Below are 19,855 nucleotides of genomic sequence, written 5' to 3' on the forward strand. Positions count from 1 at the left end.
AAACTGTATTTATGATATTTAAGTGTCCTCTTTAAAAAGCTTCAAAGTTCTCTCCTGACCTACCAGTTGGTGTGACGAGACGCTCTCGCTGTCCTCTGGGGCGGACACTTGGCCGAACGGGTCATCCATGTACGCGTTGGGAGTTGTAACCCTTCGCAGCAGCAGGCCACTGGAAACAGTCAACATTTCATCTCGAGAAAAGGTAGCGGACGTCAACCCTGACTGATACAGAGCAGGCCTACAGGGAGCCAGGACAGAGGGAAGGGCAAGGGAAGCCATGCATCTCCACTTTTTAACCATGCACTACAGCCAAATGTTAGTCAGAAAATAGCTTCAAGCTGACCAGTAGTGACCCCATCTCCTAGTACTTGGTCCCTGGCCTTCTATATCTCTCTTCGGCTGTCCATTGATTTTGATGTTGACTGAGGCCTGGGCACAGTTGTAGGGGAGACCGGCAGTTGCCCAAGCTGCAAGTCTCCCGTCTCCACGCCACCGATGTTGTCCAAGGGAAAGGCATTAGGACTCATACAGCTTGGCACTGGTGTCATCGCAGAGCAATGTGTGGTTAAGTGCCTTGCTCAAGGACACAGCATGCTGCCTCAGCCGAGCATTCCGATCACTAGACCAACGCCTTAACCACTTGGCCACGTGGCCTTCTATAACTAAAGATTCAAGTCTTCACCTGGATACTTCTTCAGTGCTGTCACTGACTCGGCTTCCACGCCACTTTCAGGTAGTATGTTCTCTGTACTCACCATGTCTGGGTGAAAAGGGTCCCTCAGAAACTCTCTAGATCTCTTCCCCCCTCCCATAAACCTGTGTCCTCTAGTTTTACTTGCCTCTGATATGGGGAACAGTTTCCTGACTACCCAAAGTTTATACACCTCAGCACTGTCCCCTTTTAACCTGCCCCACTTCAGGGAGAACAGACCCAGCCCCTTCAGTCTCTCCTCACAACTGAAATACCCCATCCTGGCGAATCCCCCCCACACCCTCTCCAGCACTATCACATCCTTCCCGGAGTGCACTGACCAGAACTACATGTAGTACTCCAACTGAGACCTGATCAATGTTTCGTACAGTTAGAGAGTAAACTCCCTGGACTTGTATTCAAAGATATCCCTGATGAAAGTCAGTGTTGTGTTTGACTTCTAATTAAAAAATTAATATTCTGACTTTTTTGGTGACAGTTTAATACCGCAAGATGATTAACCAAGTTTAGCATATATGTGGGAACAGTTCCTTGCTGTCTCAGCCCCACTATATGCCTTGGGTGTCTCATTTCGGTAACAATTCAGCCTCCTTTGCATCTACCTGCTTCATCAGCAGGGTACTACTCCCACACTCGATTTCAGTAACAAGCGCTGCAGAGTATTCACTACCATCGCCCCCTCAAAACTAATCAATAAGCTACAAGACCTTAGTCTCAATACCTCCTTGTAAAGCAATTGGACCCTCAATTTCCTCACTTGCAGACCCCAGTCGGTTGGGATTGGCAACAGCATCTCCTCCACGATCTCCATCAGCACTGGTGCATCACAAGCCTGTGTGCCTAGCACCTGCTCTACTTGCTTTACACTTATGACTGTGTGGCTAAGCACAGTTCCAATACCATATTCAAGTTTGCTGACGACACCACTGATCAGCAAATAAGAGGGAAACTGAAAATCCGGTTGAATGGTGCCACAACAACAACCTCTCACTCAATATCAGCATGATGAAGGAGCTGATTATTGACTTCAGGAGGACGAAACCAGAGGTGGAGAAGACCAGCAACATTAAATTCCTCGGTGTAATCATTTCAGAGGATCTGTCCCGGGCCCAGCACATAAGTGCAATTACAAAGAAAGCACAACAACACCTCTACTTTCTTAGAAGTTTACAAAGATTCGGCATATCATCTAAAACTTTGACAAACTTCCATAGATGTACGGTGCATTATATACTGACTGGTTGCATCACAGCCCGGTATGGAAACACCAACACCCTTGAATGGAAAATCCTACAAATGGTAGTGGATACGGCCCAGACCACCATGGGTAAGGCCCAGACCACCATGGGTAAGGCCCAGACCACCACTGAGCACACCCACATGGAGCACTGTCGCAGGAAAGCAGCCTCCATCATCGGGGACCCCCACCACCCAGGCCACGCTCTCTTCTCACTGCTCCATGAGGAAGAAGGAACCATCTTCACTTCACTTGTCCCATCACTGAACTGTCCCCACACCTACAGATTCACTTTCAAGAAGCCATCATCTGATATTCTTGATATTTATTATTTATTTATTATTATTTCTTTTATTTTCGGTTGTTTGTCTGTCCTGTTGGGTGTGGTCTTTTATTGATTCTATTGTGTTTCTTGGATTTACTGAGCGTGCTCACAATGAAATGAATCTCAGGGTTGTATACGGTGCCATATATGTACATTGATAATAAAATTACTTTGAACTTTTGGAGTGTTTAGCTCTAACCCAAGGGGTAGACCATACAACGCAGGAACAGGCCCTTCAGCCCACAGTATTTGGGTTGACCATGATGCCAAATGAAACTAATCCCATCTCCCTGTATGTGGTCTGTATCTCTGCAATGTTCACACCTCTGTCTAAGTGCCACTATCGTGTTTGCTTCCTCCACCCCACTCCGAACAGTACATTCCAGATACAGTCGGCCCTCCGCATCCGCAAATTCAACCAACCGCGGATCGTGAAAACCCGGAAGTGCTCTTCCAGCACTCGTTGTTCGAGCATGTACGGACTTTTTTTCTTGTCATTATTCCCTAAACAATGCAGTATAACAACTATTTTACATAGCATTTACATTGTGTTAGGTATTATAAGTAATCTAGAGATGATTTAAAGTATACGGGAGGATGTGTGTGAGTTATCGTGGATCGGGATCGAAAAAAATCGGAAGTTCTCTTACTAAGTAAGTCGGAACAGGTACATCCGGTATTATTTAGTGCCAGTTAGTCAAATGTTTGCATTCGTATATAGTATATATTTTACCTTTCTATGCATATAAAACACTTAAGAACCTATGTTTCAGCGCCGGGTTCGATCTAGTGACAGATCGTTCCCGATTGCGCTCTCCACTGTGCCGGGTTGATGTGGAGGATCAAAAACCCAAAACCCAATAATTAAACCACTGCGTTGCTTAGTAATAATTGTAGCTTTCATCGGTGCAGAGCCTTTCTCACTTTATCCATTAAAATTGTTCTGATCATTGACCAACGTAGCCTAACGCTTTTCTAACGACCGATGGCTTTTCACCTCTTTCTGATCACTTTATTATTTCCACTTTAGATAGATAGATAGATACTTTATTCATCCCCATGGGGAAATTCAACTTTTTTTTCCAATGTCCTATACACTTGTTGTAGCAAAACTAATTACATACAATACTTAACTCAGTAAAAAATATGATATGCATCTAAATCACTATCTCAAAAAGCATTAATAATAGCTTTTAAAAAGTTCTTAAGTCCTGGCGGTTGAATTGTAAAGCCTAATGGCATTGGGGAGTATTGACCTCTTCATCCTGTCTGAGGAGCATTGCATCGATAGTAACCTGTCGCTGAAACTGCTTCTCTGTCTCTGGATGGTGCTATGTAGAGGATGTTCAGTTTATATTCACTTCATATTCAATCGTTATCGTGATTACTTTCGTGAACAGAAACACTGTGGATTCAGATCTCTGCCACTGGGTCCTAATGTCCACCGCACTGAGACAGGTTGAATAAGGGACTTGAGCATCCGCGAGGGGTCCCAGAACCAAACCCTCGCGGATAAGGAGGGCCGACTGTACTCACCGTTTTCTGTGTACACCTTGAAGCTGTGCCCTCTACTATTTGACATTGCTACCCTCTGGTGATCTACACCCCCGATCCCAGAGCTCAGTACAGGACAGCACGGGCATGGAGTAATACTGGCCGGTGGTGTAGTGGCATCTGCACCAGACTTCGAGACGAGTGGCCCTGGGTTCGAACCCTGCCAGCTCCTGGCACGCTTTCCATCTGTGCTGGGCGGAATGTCGAGCAAGCAACTCGGCCTCATAAAAAGACAGACCAAATGCTAAAGAAATGGCAAGGTTGCCACCCGATGTGCCACAAGGAACCAGCTAACTAAACTAACTGCCAACATCCTCAGTAAATGAAAGTCAAGAAAAATCTGCAGATGCTGGAAGAGAGTTCAGGAGACTCTCTTCAGGCTGGGCAGAGGTGTGGAAGGTAAATCAGGGTTGAAGCAGCTTTGTCACAAGGACAGCTCTCCGACCTGAAATATTAACTCTGTCTTCCTGTCCACCAACATGGCCCGACTTGCTGAGTACCCACAGCATTTTCTGTTCTCATTCCTCGAACTGCTGTTGAATGATGAGCGGTCCAATACTGGATTATGTGTTGGCGCGTGGCCTAGTGGATAAGGCTTCGGTCTAGTGATCTGAAGGTCACTGGTTCGAGCCTCAGCTGAGGCAGCGTGTCGTGTCCTTGAGCAAGGCGCTTAACAACACATTGCTCTGTGACAACACTGCATGGGTCCTAGTGCCCTTCCCTTGGACAACATCGGTGGCGTGGAGAGGGGAGATTTGCAGCATGGGCAACTGCTGGTCTTCCATACAACCCTGCCCAGGCCTGCGCCCTAGAAACCTTCCAAGGCGCAAATCCATGGTCTCACGAGACTAACGGATGCCTATTCTATTCTATTCGATACTAGATTCCCCCACCCCACAGCTTAGTAACCAACCTATTTAATCTCAGCACCTTATCCACACACTATCAGACACTGCAGAGAACACTGGGGCCAACGGAACACAAAAAGCAGGAAGGCGTCTCACTCCAAGGCAGAGGCAGACCCAATCAAATCACTACTTCCAAAAGAGAGAGATGCAAATATTTTAATCTTTGACAACTTTTGGCTAACTAATTGCTGTTGTACCATGGGCAGTACGTCAGTGAGATGGAGGAAGTCAGACAGTTCATTCTCTGTCACTCCATCGTCTGGTCTCCAGTCAAAGCCAGCTGGAATTTCTGGACCAATCTCAAGAATAATACCATTGTGGGCATTACCACAGAGGGTAGTGAGCTCTCTCTGACCTGATAAGGTTCCCGTTGCTCAGAGCGTTCTGTGCTCTGGTTGCTGGTGGAGCCTCTTCGTATAGATGAGTTGACTGTGTATCTGCCTCACACACTGTCCGCAGAAGGCTGAGCCACCGGTCCCTCTCCTCCAACGAGCTGGTCTGTTGGCAACACAGTGTGGGCTGCATAATCCAGTCCAAAACAAGATCCCAGTCCTAACCCACCCAGACCCCTGCCCACCGGTCAGGCGGGCATTGACCGGTGACGCCAGTGTCCCGAGCCTGGGCGGGGAGGGGAGACGGGACGATGGGCAGGCATCTTTCTTCCCTACTGATACAGGGAGTTTGAAGTATGCTGGAAACACTCAGCCCGTCAGGCAGTGCCTGTGGAGAGGGAAACACTAACGCCTTATGGAATCAGAGAATGGTACAGCACACACACAGGTACCTACCCCCACCTCACTGTGAAGCCTATCTATGATCCCATTTGCCCACGTTAGGCCCCTCTCCCTCTCCACCTTTCCTGTCTGTACACATCCAAACGACTTTTAAACATCGCAATTATATCTGCCTCTACCACCTCGGAGCAGATCACCCTCTGGATGAAAACTACTGCTCAGACCTCCTTTGAGTTTCTCCACTCTCAACTTGAACTGGTTTAGACTCCCCTGCCCTGGGAATAAGATTCTCTACCCTATCTATGCCCCTCATGATTTTATAAACCTCTTTAAGGTCACCCCCCAGCTTCCGACATTCCAATGTGAATAATCCCAGCCTCTCCAATATTTCCTTGTAACTTCTGCCCTCCATCCTGGGCAGAAGAACACCCTGGTGAATCTCTTCCAGAACTCTACACAGTATTCCAAGTGGGGTCTGCACATGATATCCCAACTTTTATATTCAACGTCCTCGCCCATGAAGGCGAGTGCACCAGGTGCCGTAGAGTGTTTTCACTGTCTTCTCTTTCTGGTTTGTGTTGTGGTGGCCAGTTCGACAAGCTGCGGGTGATTGTGGACGGGGCTCTGCACAGCGCAGAACAGAGCCGGGTACAGCGTCTGAGAGTGCACAGTTTGTAATGGGGCAGTGTACAGTTTAGGATAGGGCTGTGTGCGGTGTATAATGGGGCGGAGTACGGTATGTAACAGGACTGTGTAGAGTGTGTGATGGGACTGTGTGCAGTGGGATCTCAGTGATTCCATGTTTCTATCCCCACCCTACTCCCAGTGTTCACCACCAGTTGTTCAGTATTTGCCTTGTTATACACTCTATACAAACCTGTTACAAACTGCAGGCAATTTCACCCTGAAGTACATTTCCCCATTGTACACAGTACACACCCCCTCCTACATCATATACTGCCTCGTTGTACACAGTACACACCCCCCTCTTACACCATACACTGCCTCATTGTACACAGTACACACACCCCCCATACCATACACTGCCTCATTGTACACAGTACACACAACCCCCACCCATACACTGCCTCATTGTACACAGTACACACCCCCCATACCATACACTGCCTCATTGTACACAGTACACACAACCCCCACCCATACACTGCCTCATTGTACACAGTACACACCCCCCATACCATACACTGCCTCATTGTACACAGTACACACCCCCCATACCATACACTGCCTCATTGTACACAGTACACACCCCCTCCTACATCATATACTGCCTCATTGTACACAGTACACACCCCCCATACCATACACTGCCTCATTGTACACAGTACACACCCCCCATACCATACACTGCCTCATTGTACACAGTACACACCCCCCATACCATACACTGCCTCATTGTACACAGTACACACCCCCCTCTTACACCATACGCTGCCTCATTGTACACAGTACACACCCCCCATACCATACACTGCCTCATTGTACACAGTACACACCCCCTCCTACATCATATACTGCCTCATTGTACACAGTACACACCCCCCTCTTACACCATACGCTGCCTCATTGTACACAGTACACACAACCCCCACCCATACACTGCCTCATTGTACACAGTACACACAACCCCCAGCCATACACTGCCTCGTTGTACACAGTACACACAACCCCCACCCATACACTGCCTCGTTGTACATCTTTCATCTCCAGTCTCATTAATGGCTGTGTATCGGGGGGTGTCTCTGGGGGGGAGGGTACACATGGACCTATGGGGTAAGCCCTTCGATCGTGAGCCTCACACCGGAGAGGGGTTAAACCTCGGTGGCCAAACACAGTTCGATTACAGATCCTACCTGCAGCACTGCCAGATCCTTGTTCTGATGGGAGATGGTAAGTCTGCGACTGTGAGTCTTGTCTGCCTGTGCTCTAACTTCACAGCCCTGCAGATCCATGGAGAAGTGTAACTTGCCAGCCGTGCCGCCGTCCTTGTACATGAAGAGCACCTGGTCCTGGACGCAACACCAGAGAGTCTGCCAGCGGTCCTTCACCAGCACCTTCAGATAACCTGGCACGCCAGACAGAGCAACATCAGCAAGCAGGCACACTTCCACGCACCCTGATTCAAACACACTAAACAAAAATCAAACACACAGGAAGGAAATTTAAACACAAAAATACAACCGCAGATGCGGTGGATCAAAGAATACGTACACGACGCTGGAAGAACTCAGCAGGCCAGGCAGCATCCGTGAGAAAAGAGTAGCCAACGTTTCGGGCCGAGACCCTTCATCAGGAAATTTAGTAGCCCTTGTGCAATGGCATTAGTCGAGGTATCGACCAAAAGGTGAGCTGTTACTCTGTTGGACCAGACTTGTTCTTGAGTTTTGAGGTTGGCATTCCAGCTACTTGAAAGAAAACCTCAAAACTGACACCTCAACACTCTACCACCCCCTTTTCCCTCCAGACTTAGATCAGCTTCTCCCCCACTGCTACCAGCCTCTTTTTACCTATTTATCGTTATTATGCTTTCTTCTCTGTATTATGCATTGCATTGAACAGCTGCTGCTGAGTGATAACAAACCTGATTCTGATTCTAACTTCCCCTTCTCTGTTCTACATTCTCAGACTCTGAACTCCCCTTCCTCGCTCATTATTGCCTCTTTAGCGACTATTTACTGTTGTACTTATTATTACCAGGTGTACCATTCACTCTGTGAAATTCGCTTAAGCAAGGGATTTCATTACAGCCGAGAGTATGTGACAAGGAGCTGATTAGAGGCACTGCCTACAGTGTTGGGGTTACATTAAGGGAGCAGGGCATCCCACATGCATTATGGAAGTATGTCCTTATCCTACCACAATAGCTTGGGAATTTAAAATTGGCGAGTTAATGACACTGCTTGAGTGAAAGCTAGTTTTCTTGAGCTGATCTTCACATAACTGCCAAAGCCGCTTTGCTGTAAAACTGTTTTAGAGTTTTGGCACACACACACAAAAGTGCTGGAGGAACTCAGCAGGCCTGGAGGCATCTACGGAAAAACATACAGTTGACGTTTCGGGCTGAGACGTCGACCGTATGTCCTGCCGAAGGGTCTCGGCCCAAAACGTCAACTGGACTTTTTTTTTCCATTGATGCTGCCTGGCCTGCTGAGTTCCTCCAGCATTCCATGTGTGTGTGTGAGTGTGCGTGTGTGTGAGTGTGTGTGAGTGTGTGTGAGTGTGTGAGTGTGAGTGTGTGTGTGTGTGTGTGTGTGTGTGTGTGTGAGTGTGTGTGTGTGTGTGTGTGTGTGTGAGTGTGAGTGTGTGTGTGTGTGTGTGTGTGTGTGAGTGTGTGTGCGCGCGCGCGCTGCTTGGATTTCCAGCACCCGCAGATCTTCTCGTTTCTAATTTTGGCACAGGCCGTCCAGGGTTACAAACATTTCATTTACAGACACCTCGACCCAACTTGTGGAAACACCAACAAAATATTATCGAGCTCTGAAGTTCAACGTATGTGCATGTGTTGTCATGAAAGGCAGCACTAGTTCCCTCTCTCTCTCTCTAGTAACAGTTCTCTCTTATCAGTCTTATGTGCTTCTGAAGCCACTCACTAGAATGCCGTAAAATGGTGTTATTATGTACTTTCCAACATATGGACAGAATTAACTAACAGACATCTGAGAGCATGGAACCCATTCATTATCCGGGAATAGCCCGTAGATGCAGACATTCCATCACATGTCTGATTAATGCCCTGCAGACGTTGGACAGACTACGGCATTAGGAGCTGAGCTGCTCCCTACAGGAACACAGCCTCTGCCTGTCCTTGTGTTCTCTCAGCGGTGGCCCCTGGGTTATTGTTGATGTGAACTTGGCAGCAGTAGGAGGTGATTGTTGCGGTGAGAATGATGTTTATCAGCCCCTGCCTGAATATCGGATAGGTGGTGTTGCATGGAGGCAGGGCTGCTTCACTGACTGAGCAATTTTGAAGGGAATTTTATGTTATAGCGTGTGTGTGTGTGTGTGTGTGTAGTCACAGAGAAAGTGATTCCCGCAGAAAGCGGGGGCAGGGTGGAGGGGGAGATGGGGGAGTAAAAGATGTGTTTTGTGGTTGTCCTACAAGAGTGTGCTGGGGCTGCTTACAATGACCTCCAACTTCATTAAATGATCAAAATTACTTTTTTTATAAGTAGTTTGGCCTACACTTGTACATAGTAGTTACCATAATTATTGAGCCTGTGTGTGACAAGAAGATTGGTGATATAGTGGACCTGAAAAGATGATTATCCAAGATTATAACAGGATCTCAGTCAAGCAGGGAAGTGGGCCAAAGTGTGATGGATAGAATTGAAATTGGATAAGAATAAGCTGTAGTACCTTGGGCAATTAAACTAGGGCAGGACTGGTTAGGAAATGGTTAGGGCCCTGTAGAACAGACAGACCTGTGGGTAAATGTGCATTTTTCTCTGAAAGTGGAGACACGGGTAGGTAGAGTGGTGAACAAGGTATTGAACACACCTGGCCTTCATCTATCAGGGCACTGGGTACAGGAGTTAGTGAGGCCTACTGTGGGCAGCTTGGCTTCCCTGGTTGTAGGAAGGGTGTTCTTCAGCTGGAAACGGTGCAGGAAAGAAGGTGTTACCGGAATTGGGACGAGGAGAGGCTGTGAGGCTGGAGTGTAGGAAGCTGAAGGGTGATTTAAAGGTTTGCAAAAATCATGAGTGGTACAGATAAAGGTGACAATCGTTTCTTCTAGGTAGAATTCAGGTGAGAGGGGAATGAGTGAAAAGGACTCGAGGGCCAAGTTTTTCACTCAGAGGGTGGCAGGTACATGGAATGAGCTGGCAGGGGGAAGCTCTAGATGTGGGTACAGTTATGTTTATAAGACGTTTGGCCAAGTTGATGGATAGGAAAGGTTTAGAGGGATATGAGTCAAATGCAGGACAATCAGAGTTGCTGAAATAGACATTTTGGTCAGCAGGGATGAGATGGAGTGAAGGACCCCAGTTTCCATGCTGTGTGACTCTATGACACACACACTCTGTGCCTTCCGTCTTGTTAGGGCGCCCTACCGCCAAAGAATCACTCCAGAATACTATCAGAACAGAAAAACCACAATTGCAAGTTCCCACAACTCGCAGATGTTGTGTTTGTCATTGAGGGATGGTGCAGAGCACACACATAGCATGCAGGGATTCCAATTCAACTGTATTGATAACCCTGCTTGTATAGTATGTGAACTCCTCCTGGGTGGGTGTGGCTAACTGAGTGGCCGAAGAATAACATTATTAACTACCACGACATCAGTGGAGTGTGTTTTGGTGGTCACCTTTAGAACCTTCAGCACCTTAAGGTGACCCAGTGAATCCTCAGGTGAGACTGGGATTGTGTTCCTGTACCATTGTACATGGTGACAAAGAGCCACCTCTTTTTGCCAGAGGACAGGGCATCACATTTAGAGAGCCGGCATGCAGAGTTTCATTATCGAATGCTGGTAGACAGACACATCTTTGAATGCTGAAGTATAATCTTTAATATCTTTCTTTTTCACTTTCAGGGTTCTTTTGAAGACCCTGACCTGGAGTTACACGCTGACTTTGGTTCTTTGTGGGAATGGGACCCCGCTCTCGGGGTTTCAGGACTGGCTGTTGTTCTACCCCAAGGGGTAGGCCCGAGAGGCGGCCTGGTGTTCGGAAGCCTAAGATCTCAGGGCTCCGGAGACGGGCGGATCAGGGTCGGTGTCACGGCAGGAAACTTGTGTGTCGTTGGGGAGGCCGGAAAATCTTTTGCTGTGGGCACGAAGACCCGAGATCTTCGTGATCTTCGGGCACAGAGCTCGTAAAAAGCAACTAAACGGACTTTCTAACATCGTAAACCAGTGGGTTGTTATGCCTCCTGCTCGCTGTGTAAACGGGGGGCCCCTCCCTCTCCCTTATTAGGGAGAGAGAGAGACCCTGTGGGTTGCTGAATGCCGGATGAAATGCGATAGTCTTTGGGGTGACTGCAAGGTCTGTGTCTTTGTTATCGCTTAGCTTGCGCTTGCGCTCAGTAGCGGGTGCGCTTTTTGTTTTGCCGGTGGGGAAGGGGGGATTGTTGCTCGTCGCCGCTTACACGCGGGAGGGGGGACTTTGGGATTCTTACGTTTAACTGTCGTTCATTCTTTGGGGCACTTCTCTGTTTTCGTGGATGTTTTACAAAGAAAAAGCACTTCGGGATGTATATTGTCTACATTTCCCTGACATTAAATTGAACCTTCGAACCTTTGAAGTAGCGCGGGCCTCACCTGTGTTGTGGGTCGCTGCCCTTACAGTCACCATCTCACCCGTGAATCTGTCTGACTCCAAGCTTCGCGTAGCCCTCAGCGGTATCTGCAGAGAAATATAGCACGTATGTCAGTTAGGGCTTGGATAAGGAGGAGCTGAAGAAAATGATAGTGATAACTATTTCCAAAGCTGGTGCATCAAGTGGTTAGCAAGGCAAGTAGCACCTTGGCCTTTTACTACAAGGTGTCTGAAGTGTACAAACAGGATGTTAATGAGACACCCCCGGAGTTCTGGGCATGGTTTAGATCGTCTTATTTAGGGAAGGCTATACTGTAATAGAGGTTACTCAAAAAGTTAGCTGGTGACACAAGAGACTGCAAGTGAAGTAAGGTGGAGCCACAACCAATCTGTTGACAGCTCTGTGGCGGGAGAAAAATGGTCAATATTTAGGGTTGAGAACTTCCATCAAGATTCTTAAAACATCATCGATCTGTTCATATCCAGACCCACTGAGTTCCTCCAGGCGTTTGATTTTGTTCACCGGCTCGATTCCTGGGTTGTCCTAACACAGGTGTGAGAAAAGTTGGATCTGTATTCAAAGGAGTTGAGACCATGGGCTAATGGAAGCACATAAGATCCTCATAGGACACGACAGCACAGATGTTGAGATGTTTCCACCAGTGGAAGAATTTCGCTGGGACTTAGTTTCAAAATATAGGGTAGTCAATTAATACTGAGGTGCGTGGAGATTTCTTTTCACAGAGCTGCCCTGCAGGGCTGTGATTGTGGAAACTGAAAGATCTGAAGGTGGCTAAGTCCCCTGGACCAGATAGTCTACACCCCAGGGTTCTGAAGGAGGTGGCTGAAGAGATTGTGGAGGAATTAGTAATGATCTTTCAAGAATCACTAGATTCTGGAATGGTTCCGGAGGACTGGAAAATTTGAAATGTCCCTCCACTCTTCAAAAAAGGAGGGAGGCAGAAGAAAGGAAATTATAGACCAGTTAAGGATGTGGTTTCAGGGTACTTGGGGCACATGATAAAATAGGCCAAAGTCAGATGGTTTCCTTAAGGGGAAATCCTCCCTGACAAATCTGTTGGTATTCTTTGAAGAAACAACAAGCAGGATAGAAAAGGAGAATTGGTGGATATTGTATACTTGGATTTTTAGAAGGTCTTGACAATATGCCACACGTGAAGCTGCTTAACAAGTTACGAGCCCATGGTATTCCAGGTAAGACACCAGCATGGATAGAGCATTTTCTGATTGGCAGGAGGCAAAGAGTAGGAATAAAGGGAGCATTTCTGATTGGCTGCCAGTGACCAGGGGTGTTCCAGAGGGATCGGTGTTGGGACAGTTTCTCTTTATGTTGTGTCAGTGATTTGGATGATGGAATCGATGGCTTTGTGGCCAAGTCTTCAGACGATACAAAGACGGGTGGAGAGGGAGGTAATGTTGAAGAAGCAGGGAGTCTGCAGAAGGACTTAGATCAGGAGAATGAGCAAAGTGGCAGATGGAATCCAGTGTCAGGAAGTGTGTGGTCGTGCACTTTGGTAGAAGGCATAAAAGCAAAGATTATTTTCTAATCCGGGAGAAAAATCAAAGTAAGCAAGGTGCAAGAGGACTCGGGAGTTCTCGTGCAGGATTCCCTAAAGGTAAATTTGCAGGTTGAGTTGGTGGTGAGGGAGGCAAATGCAATGTTAACATTCATTTCAAGAGGACTAAGTATAAAAGTAAGGATGTAATGTTGAGGCTTTATAAAGCACTGGTGAGGCCTCATTTAAAGCATTCTGAGGCGTTTTGGGCCACTTATTTAAGAAAGGATGTGCTGACATTTCAGAGGAGGTTCGTGAGAATGATTCCAGGAATGAAAAGCTCAGATGGCTCAGGACCTGTACCCACTGGAACGAGGGGTGGTGGTGGTGGTGGGGGGGGGGGAATCTCATTGAATCCTATCCAATGTTGAAAGGCCTAGGTGGAGTGGATGTTTCCTTTGGTGGTGGAGTCTAGGACGAGAGGGCACAGCCTGAGAATAGAGGGATGTCCGCTCAGAACAGAGATGAGGAGGGATTTCTTCAGCCTGAGGGTGGTGGATCTGTGGAATTTCGTTGTCAGTGGCGGCTGTAGAGGTCATTGGTGTATTTAAGGTGAAGATCGACAGGTTCTTGATTAGTCAGAGCATGAAACGTTACGGAAAAAGGCAGGAGAACGGGAGAATTGAGAGGGCAATGGGTCAGCCATGATGAAATAGTGGGTCAGACTCAGTGGGCTGAATGGCCCAATCCCTATCTTATGTTCTTATAGATTTTAAGTGGTGGATAAATTGATGAAAAATCGGTGAAGTGAGGGATGTGCGGAACTGGCACAGAAAAGTGTTGAGGCCTGTGTGATCATAATGGATGGTAGGACAGTTTAAGGTGTTAGGGAGTTCACTCATGCTCCTGGTTCCTCACCTTCAGTGACCGGGCACCTCAGGAGTAACATCTGGATGAAGAAATCTCCCCCCACCAACAGCTAGGGGAGCAGACATAAGATGCTGTGGATGTGAAAGAGACGCAGGATGAAGTGTTGCCTCGCAGGTGCCAGGGTCTGGGATGTCTCGGATCAGATCCAAAGCATTCCAAAGGAGAAGGGTGAGCAGCCAGAAGTCGTGGCACATATTGGAGCCGATGATGTAGGCAGGAAAAGGGATGAGGTTCTGAAGAGCTAATATAGGGAGCTAGGTGGGAAGCTGAAAAATCTCAAGGGTAGTAATCGCACGTGTCAGTGAGGGTAGGAATGGGACGAGTTGTCACGGTTTCAGATTTGCACTTCGATGGGGACTTTATTGTGGAGAAGGTATGATGTACAGAAATAATGGGTTCCACCTGAACTTGGCCTTGTGGGGCAGTTTGCTGGAGATGTGGGATGGGTTGAAACTAGTTTGGCGGGGGGATGGTAGATGGGTGTGCCGATCGATGCAGTGTGTACAGAGTCAATGGGAAAGGATCGGGCAAAGTGGGATGGGTTGAAGTGTGTCTACTTTAATGCAAGTAGTATCAGGAATAAACATAGAAAACCTACAGCACAATCCAGGCCCTTTGGCCCACAATGCCGTACCGAACATGTACTTACTTTAGAAATTACCTAGGGTTACCCACAGCCCTCTATACTTCTAAGCTCTATGTAAAGAAATGAGAAGCATATAAATATTAAAATATATTATTATAAAGAGCAGTAAACAGTAAAAAGCTAAATCAATATTTGGTGTGACCACCCTTAGCCTTTAAAACTGCATCAATTCTCTTAGGTTCTCAGCTGTGCAGTTTTGTAAGAAAATCCAAGAATCTGCCACAATCCTTCAGCAGACTTTGGCCATCTCGCTTGCTTCTGTCTCTCCAGGTAATCCCAGACAGACCTGATGATGTTGAGATCAGGCTCGGTGGAGGCCATGTCACCTGATGCAGGACTTTTTGTCCTTCTTCTCGCTGACCTTGGCCGTGTGTTTGGGGGTCAGTGAAGTTGGGACCAATCCGCTGTAAGGATGATTAGCTAGTGCATGGGACTATGATGGTAAGGCCATTACAGAAGGTTGGTGGAGCTGTGGGTCGTCTGGAGGGTTGTTTTAGGTTGCAGTGGGAGGATGCAGAGCTGGGCAGAGAAGTGGCAGACAGCACAACTCAGCAAAGTGATTTATATTGGAAGGTTGAATTTGAAGGCAGAAGGCAGGGATATTGGCAAGGGTCTTGGCAGAGTGGAGGAACAAAGGGATCTCAGGGTCCAAGTTCATAGATCCCTCAAATTTGTCACACAAGGTGAAAGGGGAGGCTATAAATGTGTGTCGTATGTAGCCCTTCATTAGTCAGGGAATTGAGTTCAAGAGCCAGGAGAAAATGTTGCATTAGACCATAAGACATGGAAGCAGAATTAGGCCATTGAGTCTGCTCTGCCATTCCATTATGGCTTATCCTTTTTTCTATCTTCTCCTCAACCCCACTCCCTGGCGTTCTCCCTGTAACCTTTGATGCCGTGTCCAATCAAGAACCTATCAATCTCTGCCCTAAATACACCCAACAACCCGGCCTCCACAGCTGCACGTAGCAACAAATTCCACAAATTCACTACCTTTTGGCTAAAGAAGTTTCTCCACATCTGTTTTGAAAGGGCGCCCCTCTAACCTGAGGCTGTGTCCTCTTGTCCTGGACTCTCCCACCATGGAAAAAAACTTTCCACATCTACTCTCCAGGCCTTTCAACATTTGATATCCCCCCTCATCCTTCTGAATTCCAGTGAGTACAGACCCAAAGCCTCAAACATTCCTCGTATGATAACCCTTTCACTCCTGGAATCATCTTTGTGAACCTCCTCCGGACCCTCTCCAATGTCAGCACATCTTTTCTAAGATGAGGAGCCCAAAACTGTTCACAATACTCAAGGTGAGGCCTCACCAGTGCCTTATAAAGCTTCAGCATCACATCCCTGCTGTTATATTCTAGACCTCTAGAAATGAATGCTAACACGGCATTTGCCTTCCTCACCACCGACTCAACCTGCAAGTTAACCTTCAGGGTGTCTGCACAAGGACTCCCAAGTCACTTTGCATCAAAGAATCCTGGATTTTCTCCCCGTTTAGAAGATAGTCCACACTTTTATTTCTGCTTCCAGAGTACATGACCATGCAATTTACAACATTGTATTTCACCCTGATATACACCCTTTCTAACTATTATACCCTGGTAAAATCTCACTTGGGATACTGTGTTCATTTCTGGCCGCCTCATTATAGGAAGGATGTGGAAGCTTTAGAGAGGATGCAGAGATTTACCAGGATCTTGTCTTTACTAGATGGCACGTCTTATGAAGATAGGTTGAGTGAGCTCGGGCTTTTCTCTTTGCTGCAAAGGAGGATGAGAGGTGACTTGATCGAGGAGTACAAGATGACAAAAGCATAGACAGAGTGGAGCATCAGAGACCTTTTCCCCGGGGTGGAAATAGCTGATACAAGGGGGCATCATTTTAAGGTGATTGCGGAAAAGTATTGAGGTAAGTTCTTTACACAGAGAGTGATGGGTGCGTGGAATGCCCTGCTAGAGTTGGGAGTAGAGGCAGACACATTAGGGGCATTTAAGGATACCTTGGGTACGCACATGGATGCTAGAAAAACGGAGAGCTATGTAGGACAGAATTAGATTAGAGTCAGTAAAAAGGTGGGACAACAGGGGCCTGGACTGTGCTACATTATTCTGTTTTATCTCAGTCTTACCCCACATCCTCAGACTGATTGTTCGTAAACATTTCAGAGAACATGGATGGGAAGGGTGTGGAGGGCTATGGTCCCAGAGCAGGCAGAATAATAGTTCAGTATGGGCTAGATGGGCTGAAGGGCCTGTTTCTGCACTCCATGACTTTATATTTCTAGATCCCTTCCCAACTAAAGTAGGCTCCTCCCTGTATCGCTTCCTCCACTGCCACAGATACTGCCCGACCCACTGAGTCCCTCCAGCAGCTTCCTGCGTCTCCCTGCATCCAGCCTATCAACCCCCCTCCAGACTTTCTCTCACGAGTGCAGGCCTCGTCGAGGTAACCTCTCCTACTTCCCGGGAATCGCCCTGGTGAACCACTGCCGCATGGAAGGTTGGTCCTCTCCCCTGTGCTGGGTCCGTTGTTGTTTATTGGTGTTAATGATTCAGATCTTCGAATTTTCTGACGACACCAGGACTGGGGTCAGCGAGGAAGGCTATCAAAGCCTGCACCAACTGGGAAAGCGCGCTTTAAAATGACAGAGGGAATGTAATGCAGACGAGCATGAGGTGTTGCACTTTGGGAGGGCAAACCAAGGTAGGACTTACAAAGTAAATGGCTGAGCACTGTGTGCAGTAGAACGAAGGGATCTGGGAATACAGATCAAGACCCTGTAGCGGATAGTGAGGTCAGTTGAGATCATCGGGGTCTCTCTTCCCGCCATTACGGACATTTACACTACACGCTGCATCCACAAAGCAAACAGCATTATGAAGGACCCCACGCACCCCTCATACAAACTCTTCTCCCTCCTGCTGTCTGGGAAAAGGCACCGAAGCATTCTGGCTCTCACGACCAGACTATGTAACAGTTTCTTCCCCCAAGCTATCAGACTCCTCAATACCCAGAGCCTGGACTGACACCTTACTGCCCTATTGTCCTGTTTATTATTTATTGTAATGCCTGCACTGTTTTGTGCACTTTATGCAGTCCTGGGTTGGTCTGTAGTCTAGTGTAGTTTTTTTTCTGTGTTGTTTTTTACGTAGTTCAGTCCAGTTTTTGTGCTGTGTCATGTAACACCATGGTCCTGAGAAAAAGTTGTCTCATTTTTACTGTGTACTGTACTTATGGTCGAAATGACAATAAAAGTGACTTGACTTGACTTGACTTGATAATTCCTTGAAAGTAGCATCACAGGCCGTAGGGTCTTAAAGAGAAATATTGTCCTAAATAAACCAGGGTACTGAGTACAGGACTTGGGGCGATGCTGGGCTGAAGTTGTATGAGGTTAAATGTGGAGTATCGCATGAAGTTCTATTCACCTACCTGAGGGGAGATCTTCTTCACTCAGAGGGTGGTGTGAGTGTGGAACGAGCTGCCAGCAGGAATGTGGATGCAGGTTCAATTGTAACACTTAAGAGAAATTTGGATAGGTACATGGGTGAGAGAGGCTTGGAGGGATATGGTTTGGGTGCAGGTAGAAAGGGTTAGGTAGAAGACCAGGCTGCATGGACTAGATGGGCTGAAGGGTTGGTTTCTGTGACTCCAAAGCAGGGGTTATGCCATGGACCAAACCACTAACGGGACCAAAATGCCACTTGTTGTTCAGGAGTAGTGACAGCACACCCTGTACAACTGGCCCGTTCCAAGCCCCTTTTTCCCTGGACTCAAAGCCTTTTACACCAAGGCCCAACATTTTATTTAGAATCCTACACCAGAGAAAATGGCCCTTTGCCCCCTCTGCCGAATGAGAAGCATGAATCACTTTTGTACGCGTTCGGCCCATATTCCATACACTTTTCCCTGCAACTCACCTGTCCAAATGCATTTTAAACATAGTAATTGTACCCCCCTCCATCACTGACAACTCGTTTCATGAACCCACCACCCTCCTGTGTGAAAAACCTTCGCCTGAGGCCTCCTTTACGTACACCTCCCCCACCACTCACGATTCCATAAAGCTCGACAAGGTGGCCTCCCAGCCCCCTCTTCAATCTCCCCTTGTCTCCTGACCTGCTTGCTGCACTGTCACGTTCGACACACAGAAAATAGAAAATGCAGCCTTTCTGTTTCTCCACCTAAGGTGTCTACCTAAGCTCCAGTCCAGAGTAAGCGCCTCGATCTGAAATATTAACCCTCTATTTCCCACCACAGACACTACTTGGCCGGTTTAGTTCCTTGGTGAGTTGCTGAAAATCCAAGTTGCTCGTACCTGTTACACTCTCACTCAACTTTCCGAAATCACTTTGAAGCCTCTTGACGTCATTGCAAGTACTCACAATTCCACCAAGCTGGGAGCAATTGGCTTCACTGATGTGTATTGTGAAGAGACGTGCCCAGGCACTGATGGGCTAGGACCCAGCACCCAGCACTTGCCACCCTGAAAAACATCCGTTCACTCCTAACGCTATTTCTTTTGGTTGACTAAACCGGTGGTCCCCAACACCGGGCCGCGAGGAAACGATATGACTTGGCGATATGAAACGATATGAGTCAGCTGCACCTTTCTTCATTTCCTCTCCAGCCCACTGTTGAACTGAACGCACGCAAAGTCATCAATCGCCTAAACGCAGTGATACCCTTGCGCCAGGGATCAGTGATTGGCCTCGGGTAACCGGCAGTCTTGTGCGGCCGGTGAGAAGTGCCGATGCTACTGGCCTGGAGCACGGACAGATGGGCGCCGCCTCTAAACCTGTTTACCACACCGAATGTTCGTGAGGAACCCGGTGCTAAAATATTCGCAGACGACCTAATTTGGGCTCAGGGTTTCGTAAGTAGCAGAGCAGCTACCTCGCTGCGATCTACTGAAAGTCATCCCTCGAGCCAAACTTTTGTCAGCCAATAGATCCTACGGGCGGGGGGGGGGGGGGGGGGGGGGCGGGCGCCCTGTCGCACTCCTCGC

At 47.6% G+C, this 19,855-nt stretch overlaps 1 protein-coding gene across 1 annotated transcript in view; it reads right to left on the reverse strand.

The window, feature by feature from the left end:
• Positions 1-19,855, reverse strand: part of LOC140728249 (actin filament-associated protein 1-like 2) — a 143,517-nt gene that overhangs the window by 17,133 nt on the left and 106,529 nt on the right. Inside the window, exons 9-12 of the mRNA XM_073046764.1 lie at positions 11,754-11,838; positions 7,345-7,556; positions 5,092-5,234; positions 64-169 (exon numbers count right to left, since the gene is read on the reverse strand). Coding sequence (XP_072902865.1) covers positions 64-169; positions 5,092-5,234; positions 7,345-7,556; positions 11,754-11,838 — 546 coding nt within the window. The remainder of the gene's footprint in view (positions 1-63; positions 170-5,091; positions 5,235-7,344; positions 7,557-11,753; positions 11,839-19,855) is intronic.

Source organism: Hemitrygon akajei, chromosome 1, assembly GCF_048418815.1.
Source record: "Hemitrygon akajei chromosome 1, sHemAka1.3, whole genome shotgun sequence".
NCBI lineage: Eukaryota > Metazoa > Chordata > Chondrichthyes > Myliobatiformes > Dasyatidae > Hemitrygon > Hemitrygon akajei.